This window comes from Epithele typhae (assembly GCF_022376455.1).
Source record: "Epithele typhae strain CBS 203.58 chromosome Unknown BXZ73scaffold_2, whole genome shotgun sequence".
NCBI lineage: Eukaryota > Fungi > Basidiomycota > Agaricomycetes > Polyporales > Epitheliaceae > Epithele > Epithele typhae.
In genome coordinates, this window is record NW_025954193.1 from 276155 (window position 1) to 285337 (window position 9183).

The 9183-nt window shown below is 63.7% G+C and overlaps 2 protein-coding genes across 2 annotated transcripts; both read left to right on the forward strand.

The window, feature by feature from the left end:
- Nucleotides 1-2342: 2342 nt before the first annotated feature.
- Nucleotides 2343-4185, forward strand: BXZ73DRAFT_39047 (PH-domain-containing protein; the record flags this gene model as incomplete). Its single annotated transcript, XM_048018305.1, has 4 exons — nt 2343-2432; nt 2554-2862; nt 2988-3578; nt 3649-4185. 4 exons carry the CDS (start codon nt 2343-2345, stop codon nt 4183-4185), a joined length of 1527 nt encoding a protein of 508 aa, XP_047883012.1.
- Nucleotides 4186-5960: 1775 nt separating this feature from the next.
- Nucleotides 5961-8500, forward strand: BXZ73DRAFT_38384 (fungal-specific transcription factor domain-containing protein; the record flags this gene model as incomplete). Its single annotated transcript, XM_048018179.1, has 5 exons — nt 5961-6104; nt 6210-6311; nt 6382-6685; nt 6981-7984; nt 8066-8500. The coding sequence occupies 5 exons, from the start codon at nt 5961-5963 to the stop codon at nt 8498-8500; spliced, it is 1989 nt and encodes a 662-aa protein (XP_047883013.1).
- Between the last annotated feature and the right edge of the window lie 683 nt (nt 8501-9183).

Here is a 9183-nt window from a genome sequence, read left to right on the forward strand (position 1 = left end):
CCTGCTCTCCTCGAACCGCATGGCGGTGCACGCTTCCCCGAGCACGGGGCGTGCACGTGGCAGGCGCGCGCGGGGACCTGCCTCCCCGCGCGCACGGGACACGGCACGCGATCCTAGGCTGCACACACGGCTGGCGGACACTTGACCACCGGGCTGTGAGCGTAGACGGATTGCGAGGAGGCGGGTGGACAAATGCGGCGAACGATGCGAAAACGAATGTTGATTAGGCACCGGAGCAAGGACTCAAGGAGCCCGAAGAGGGAGGGAGGTCGGACCATACATACGTTGGTTCTGTGCAAGTACGACGGCCAAGGGCGGTGCCTGTGCTCCCTGGACGCCGACTCCTGACGTAGCCATCTATCTGCCACCTCCGCGGGCCTGGCCTGGGCCCGTGTATGAGCCCGCGCGAGCCCACGCCGGGTGGGCGTGTTGCTTCTTGGAGCGTGCGCGACGCACGTCGCGGAGGTGCACACCCCCCGCGCCTCGCCCGCCAGGGGGGAATTGAGAGAGGACGCTGGTATCGGGAAGAAGGCAGCTTGGCGCATGGACGATCCTGCCGCGGTGACAGAACCTTCTGGCGCCTGACTGCGTGGAAGGCGCTCTGGGCACGAGGATCGCGTCCAGTGGATGGGCAGGGCGGCTGCAGAAGGAACCCCGGGAAGGGTGGGCCGGTTTGCGTATGTCCTGGAACTTGGTGGGGAAGCGGGTATGGTGACATGCTGGGCCTCGGAGCAGGGAAGGAGGTGGGAGTGCGGGGTGCCGGTTCCGGAGGTGGTAGGCTTGGAGGGACGCAGGGTCCGGTCGTCTGCTGTCTGTCGCCGGTCGGTGGCGCTGTGTCGTCCGGGAGCAGCGCGGCGGGAATGTCGCTCGACATAATGGGAACAACAGACTCGAGTCTTCACAGCTTGTCGGGTGCCGTACGAGCATCTGTAGGAGCGTGGCTGAGGAGAATAGGGTGAGAGCACCCTTGTACAGTCGGGCTCCGCGGTGCGAGCATATCGAGCTCAGCGCGGGAGACAAGGTTATAGAGTTGGGGCGCTCCGTTGGGACAGATCGGCGCAAGCGTGCTCTATCGACCATGCGACTGGGCGCTGTCGAACATGGGTCCCAGGCGCGGTCGTGGGCGGTCGTCTGGAGGGGAGGCCTCGCTGAACGGCCTCGGTGGAGGCGAACGCTCGACCTCGGTGAACCACAGAGCGTCAACGGCAGGAAGAGTGCCAGAGGGCGCGCTTGAATTGCAGATGAGATAACTCGTGGTGGCCTGCGACGGCGCAGCGGGCAGGGGCAGATACCATCAGGCGACCGTCAGAAGGTTGGCACTGGTGGAGAGAATAGCTGGCGTTCATCCCGGTCCATCGGAGGAATCGAGAGCGGGCTGGCCAGTCGGAGGATGGGCGCTGTTGGAGGATCCGACGGAAGACATATTGGGCGCGATAAGCTCTCGATGAGCAAGCGAAAGAATGCGCGGCGATGGGGCCATGCGGTGGAGGCCGACCGAAGGCTGAGCAAACCAGAAACGGGGTGCGAAGAAAGCCTGCTTCGAAGGGCATGTTGAAGATTTCCGGCTGGGGAGAAGGGGGTCATAGTCATGCCGGCTAACCAGATATGTGTGGAAGGCAGTCAATGGCTGAAATTGCGCACCATCTCCCTCGACGATGTCATCACTCCAAACATGCGGGCGATTAGGTCGGGAAATGATGCACCTAAGGCGACGATCCTATAGTTGATTGTTTCGCTTGTGAAAACCCGTTGTCTGTGGCCACGTTGGCAGCATCATGAGCAGAGCAAATTTCCAGATGTACGGTCACAAAGATGGCTTACTTGGGTCGAGTGAATTCTTTCCCCCAATCGTGCTGGGCAGCTGGCCATAGGGTAATGGTACCAATTGTGAGTCCCAATGATGTACAAGTTGTTGAACCGCCTCGGGTCTCACAGACTCGTAAAGTGGTACGCACGGCCATTCACAATCGGGGCATATCATCCGATAATGCATTTCTATACCGGAATGTCTAGGGTGGCGAGGACAATGCTGAGGATATTACATGGACGATTACATGGACGAAGGCACAGGCGAGCAAGCGGGCATCGGCGACACTGACCGATTATGGGCGGCTATCTTGCGCCCATGGGCGGAGTGGAGTAGAAGTGCCGGTCGGGGTTCTACTGAGTTCTAATATTCAGGCGCTTCTCTGCAAGATGACTCAACTCAGCCAGCTCCGCCGCCAGGCTAATCATTCGCGAAGGTGATCTGGGCGACGACGAACCTGGCTCTCCCGAACCCTCCCCCTGCTGTTCAGCACGCGGTGCACGCCTCTTCCTCGCGGCTGTCGACGGTGACCACCATGACCTCCACACGCTCTGCCCCGCCACCGACGCACCAAGAGGTTACGCGCAAGCTTTCTGTTCATAGCGCCGTCAAGCCCCCCACCAGAGTATGTGCCCCAGTCTCTGTGAGCCGCCAGCAGCGGCGAGTGGCTGTATGCTGTCGCTGCGCGCTGTCCTCCAGATGCTTAATCATTTTTGTTTGTGCTGACGCTCTTCTCTTCCGTGTAGAAACCCTCGCTACCGCCGCCCGGCACGGAATACGACTCTGATTCCGCACTCTCCCCTGATGTCATCGCACCCTCTCCCGCGGCCACCGCCAGTATGAGCGGAGGTCTGCTCGGTCCCGCAATGCTGCAACCCCCTCTCACATCCATCGCCGAACGGAGGTCACACAGCGGCGGCGAAGAATCCGAGGAAGACGACGATGACGAGGACGGTGGTTGGCGCACGTCGGATATGTTGGGAATACAACGGGGATCCCACGATGAGACCGTGATCAAGGCGGGATATTTGTGGAAGAAGGGTGAACGGAGAAAGGTGCGTGTTCGCGCTCCAGTCTGCGTTCTCCGTCCTTAATGAACCCGCTCCCCACGGCGTTCGCACTTGCCCGGACTTTGACCGCGGCTGTGATCTTGGCGCGTCGTAACGCTTTCGTCTGTCAGACGTGGAAGAAGCGGTGGTTCGTGCTGCGTCCTGCGCATCTCGCGTTCTACAAGACGAATGCCGAATACAAACTCCTGCGCCTACTTGACCTCTCCGAAGTCCACTCGTGCACACCTATTGTGCTGAAGAAGCACACCAATGTTTTCGGTCTTGTATCACCCACTCGAACTTTCTACCTCCAGGCCGAAACGACACCCGAAGTATGGGACTGGGTCGCTGCTATCAACGACACCCGGGTTGCCCTCATCTCGACTTCGACACGAAACTCATTGACGCAGCCTATCCCAATACCAACTACGCCCACAAACACTACCCATTTCCACCAACCTTCTAATCTCTCGTCTTCTCCATCACGCTCGCCGCAAACAAATCATCAATTGACTTCCTCGGACTCGGAGGACGCCTCTCCTAATCCCAACACTCCACGCTCTTTCCCCATGTCGCCCGGGCTTTCCATGGGGGAATCTCCTTCTCCGTCGAAGCCGGTACTATCAGGCTACCTCTTGAAGTGCGGCTCCAGGCGACACAATTGGCACAAGCGATGGTTCGTTCTTAGTGGCGAGAAGCTTGTCTATTCTCGGACCCATATGGTGAGTGCGCAGTCCCGCCCGATTCGCGAGCAATGAACGTGGGGACTGACGAGCGGCGTTCCCCACACAGGACTCGAAGCCGCATCGTCAGATCGCATTGTCGCTCGTCATCGACGCGTTGGAATACCGACTTCCCCCAAATCGTAGCCATCCCAGCGGCGTCGCATCCACAGCGCAATCACCGCCGTTATCGGCCACGGTCCCCGACGGGGCCGAAGCTGCGGGCGCGCACACGTTCAAGGTGGTGACGACGAAGCGGACGTTGCTGCTGTGCGCGCCGAGCGAAGAAGAGGAGATCAAGTGGCTAAGCGCGATCCGTGCACTCATCGCTCGTCGATCCGGCCAAGGCGCTGTCCCTGGCGAGCCGGACGTGAGCCCGTCGCCGCCGCATGGGTCGTCGATGTCAACCTCCCCCGCCGGTCAAAACACCCTCGGCACCGCCGCGGGCTCCATCCAACGCCGCCGCGACTCGATCGTCCGCCGGCTGAGCCTGAGCAATGGCAGCAGTCCACCACCACCGGCAGGCAGCGGCTCTGGAGGCCTCGGGGCCACGAGCGCGGGGGCGGGCGGCCCTGCGGAAGGCCAATCTGAACGGCAATCTCACTGAGCGCGTATGCGGGGGTGGAGGGCGGGCGGGGCGGTCGAGTGGGCGAGGGGCGCGCCGTGGGCGCTGGCGGTCGCCTCGGGCCCGCCGCGGTCTGCGTCGCGGGGTGGGGGCAGATAGCGATGCGGTGCATCGGGCAGCTGGGACGGCATCCCGCGTCGTGCCCACGCAGAGTCTCGATCGGGGGCGCTGGCGGGATCTGGCCGCGCCCAGCGCGCATGGGCGCGTGCACGGCTGTGGTCCTCAGACCAGCATCTCGAGCGCGTCGAGGTGGATGCTGCTGCCCTCGCGTGCTGCTGGGGCGCTGCAGGCTGTTCTGGGAACGTGGGAGCGATAGCGGAGGTGTGGCGAGGCAGGCGACGATGAAACAAGAGATGTACGATAGCATACGGGCATGCTGCCTGTAGCGGAAGCTGTGGGTATTTACCGACGTTGGGGGAGCAACGGCGACTTGAATTGCTTGTGTGAGCAGGCGAGGCTGAAACATCGGCCACGAAGTGAATCGCAGCGCAGCTGCGCGGTGCAGACTGGGAAGGCGACGGACATATAGCTGATGGCGCGCACCGGGGGTCGAGGCGCCGGATGTGTGGAGGTGGGGCAGGTGGGGATGGCGACATAGCGCGACATGTCCCTGACAAGTGGGCGTACGGACGATTCGGAATTGGGCGCCGGCCGCGATCACGTCCGAGCGATGGATCCGAGCGGAGGAGGAGAATTAGGTAAGCGCCCTTCCATGCGGATTCGCTGGGTGGAGAGGGTTCCAGCTTCGCGAGCGCCCGAGTCCGCTGCGCCCGTGCAGTTGGGGCACGCGGGTGCCGTCATTGGGACGCGCTCGGCGCAATCTGCACGTCGCTGCCCACGTAAGGTGGCTCGAGACGGCTCGCAAGTGGATGCGGGCTGGCGGAGGGGGTGCGCGTGCTGGCTCTGGGCGCGTACTGGGTACGACTCGGGTGGACGCTCGGGGGCAGTTGGGTCGCCGCGGGCGGCTGCTAGGGCTGGAGGGTGCTGGAGGCGCGCGGGAGGAGGAGGAGGAAGGGGGAGAGTCCGGCGTTCATCGACGCGCTCGCGGGGGCAGAATGGGCGGGCGTCCGTCGAGGGAGCGAAGGCGGACACGGAAGGGACGCCGGCAGCCTAGAACGCGGCCTCGGGCGGCTGCGCAGGTACCTGAGCGAAAACAAATGACACAAAATCCGATCTCGGCGGCTATGCGCTATCGGGATCCCTTGTGACCGCCGCCCCGGGCGGGCACGAGGGCGCCTGTCGACCCTCGTCGCGGGCTTCGCCTGCCATTCTGGCGCGAGAGAGTTTGAGGGCGCTCCTTCCATTCTTCGGCGCCTCCCTCTCCCGTCCCCGCCCTGTCCGTTCCCTCCCTCGTCCCCCGTCCCCAACGGGACCAGCGAGAGGCTCGAGCCCGGAGAGAACAACCCCGCCGCGCACTGTGCGCCAAGCAGGCAGGGCCAGCTCCTCCAGGTGCGCTCGGAAGGCAAAAATACGCCCGGGCGTTTACGTGATGGCGGGTCATGGCGGTGTGCGTGGACCAATAGCAGCAGGCGCGCAAACAAAGCAGGCGGGCTGTCCGGGGTCCTTGGGATAAGAGATCGTAAATAAAGGAAATCAACAAGACGCGGATTTCGCACGGTGTGCCCGGCGCCCTAGAGTACATAAGTGCTCTGCCCCTCGCTTCCCCCAACAACCGCCCACCACACCCCGCCGTCGGAGACTGTCCCTCCTCCCCTACCCCAATTCTGTACTCTACGCACACCCAGCCCTCTCCAAGCATGCCCGACGTTCCCTCCAGTCCTCGCAAAGCCGTCTCCTCTGTCTCGCAGCAGGCCCGATCCCAAAAGAAGCCCGGAGCGCCCAAGCCAAAAGGCGCCGTTCGTGCTAAGTCGGGCTGCTACACCTGCAGGATTCGAAGGAAGGTTCGTCGACGAGGCGCTCATCATCCTCCTCTGGTCTCTGACGCCCGTTACTTCCCCTCCCTCTCCCGCGCCCCCTTCACCTACCCCTATCTCCGCCTCCTGCAGAAGTGCGATGAGCAGCCCAACGAAGAAGGCGCGTGCCAGACGTGCGTCCGCCTCCGCCTCCAGTGTCTTGGATTCGGTGCGAAGCGGCCAGACTGGATGAGGGTGCGTCTTTCTTCTTGCGCGGTCCGCCCGTCGGCCATGTGCGGAGGCTCATGGTCTCGGTCTTCCCCAGGAGAACAACAGCGTCACCGAGCTGCGCGACAAGATCAAGACCTTCCTCGCCTCCCAGGGCATGATAAAGGGCCACTCCGGCTCTGGTCCCCGCACGACGGAGCAGGACCCCCAAGTCCTCGTCCTCGTCGACCATCTCCACACGTCGCCCTCTAGCCCTCCCACCCCCACCCTGTCCGCCACGTCGAGCGAGGGCCAGCAGCGGCCTCCGCACAACGGCATGAACACGTCGTTCGAGCGCGCCCCCGCCCCCCACTACCCGACGATGCAGCCCCCTCCCCCTGATCAACAGCACTACGGTCAGAGTATGTACCATTCCAATTTCATCCCGGTGGTGTGGTAGTGAACTTTCGCAGACTGGCACCAGCCTGGCATTTCTGAGCTGGCGGCTCACGACCCCGGGATGAATCGCCCGCAGATGCTGCCGAACGTGAACGACATGTTGTATCCCCCTGCTCCCGCCCCGCCCCAGCCTCACCCTCACCCTCCTATGATACAATCCCCTACATCCATAGTTTCCGCTTCCTCGTCCTGTAAGGCCCAGTACCGTTATTAGTGTATTATGAATGTATCATGATTAATGCCCTCCTCTGTTGGCAGGGCCTCATCGCGATGGTGCTGCATATCACTCGACCGCCGTCTCGTCAATCTCGACAGCCATGATCCCTTCAATATCAACACCAGCCTACCTCCCTTCGGACCAGTCGGCCGCGGTCGGATTCTACAACCACCCGCACTCTTCGTTGGGGCTGTCGTACAACACGAGCTTCGCGGATGAGGATGTGGACCAGCCCAGTCTAAGTCCAGACGGAGGGCACATACCCACAGTCGTGAACGGGTACGGGCTTTCCGCGTCGACTTATCAAGACCATCTACTGCGACATTACTTCCACAATGTCCTTCCAATACAGTACCTCCTCGCGGACTCGTCGATCACCAACTTCATGGCCAACCTCATCCATTCCTCGCAGTCGGCGCGAGAAGCGGCATGCATGCTCTCCGCGCTGCACCTCACCACGATGTCGCGGGCGGACCAGTCGGCGGTGCACTCGATCTACCAGCACATCCAGGACACGATGCTCGTCGAACGGCCGTACAACGAGGGCGACGCGATGGCGGGCCTGCACATCGTCTCCTCCTTCCTCTTCTCCGGCGGGCGCGGGAACTGGGAGGTCTGGCTCGGGATCGCGAGCCAGTACGTGCAGAACATCCTCAACGACCCGCGCTTCTACGGGCCCGAGGAGGCGCTCCGGCAGTGCGCCGAGTCGACGCGGTTCATCATCAAGACGACGATGTGGTTCGACGTGCTGGCGTCGGTGACGACGCAGCAGGTGCCGCGCTTCCTGGAGACGTACCGCGCGCTCTTCGCGGGCGCGTACATCGGGGACGCGCTCGCGGGCGGGGGCGCCGCGCCCGAGACGTCGATGCTGCCCGTGATGGGCTGCGAGAACGGGGTGGTGCTCGCGATCGCGGAGATCTCGAACCTCGCGCACTGGAAGGCGCTCATGCTCCGCCGCGGCCGGCTCTCGTACCCCGAGCTCGTCCACCGCGGGCAGGCGATCGAGGAGCGCTACCTCGCGCTCAACACGCCCGCGAACCCGGCGGTGCCGCTCCAGCCGGGGACGTACGGGCCGCACGCGCTGCAGTCGCACCTCCACAACGCGCGCGGGGCCGGGGCCGGGGAGGGCGGCGGGGACGTCGCGCAGCGGCGGCGGCTGACGAACAGCATCTTCCGGGCGTCGGCCAAGGTCTACCTGCACACGGTGCTCTCGGGCGACTACCCGGCCTGCCCGGAGATCATGGGCGCGGTGGGGGAGACGATCGACGCGCTGCGGGAGGTGCCCGAGGCGCCGAGCGTGCACCGGTCGGTGGTGCGCTCGGTGGTGTTCGGGATCTGCATCTGCGGGTGCCTGACGGACGACCAGCGGCAGCGGACGTTCCTGCTGCACATGCTCGAGCGACAGCAGCAGGAGAGCGTCGGGAACATCGCGGAGGTGATGCGCCTCATGAAGAACGTCTGGGACCGGCGCGACGAGGAGCGGCGGCAGGGGCGCGCGACGCCCGTCGACTGGCGGGAGATCATGCGCGAGGGCAGCGCGGGGCTCCTCCTGCTCGTGTAGGCGGGGCGCGGTGGGCGGAGGGCGTCGTCGGGGACCAGGAGGAAGTCGAGCTCGGCACGCCCGTCCAACGTTCCGCGCCCGTCGTCCTCGATCCGGTCAAGGCAAGCTCTATCCGGGACATCTCTCACTCCTCCGGCACGCCCCCAGTCTCATCCACCTTCTTCGCGACGCAGCGCACCCGGACCCACTCGGCCACCTGCCGCGCAGCGACATTGCGCAGCGCCTCCCCCCAAGCACTCCTTCTACTGGAACCCACGCAGCCCACGGCTGCACCGCACCAGCTTCCCAAGTCCAACCTTCTCGACCGCGCAATCTCGCATGCGAGATCGCTGCTTCGCGCTCCCACCCCTTGCCCTGCTTTCGTGCACGCACGCACCCCACCCGCGCTCAGCTCGCTATCACATCAGTATGGTTTTGCTGCTGCTCTCGCCTATGCTCATCAGAACCATTGCAGTCGTCCCCGTCCAGTAACGTGTATGATAACCCCAGCCTCGAGCCCACTACCCACGCCTCTACGTCACCATCGTCCATGCGTCCACGCGTCGCCTCTCTCCCAGATACAAAACCCCCAAGTCTGCATGCCGTGCGCCCGCCCGGGCCCGTCGTCGTCGTCCGTTCCCGTCCGCGTCGTTTATTCCCATCTCGCCTGTATTCGTCAGTCAGTCCGCCGCTGTCCGGTACCG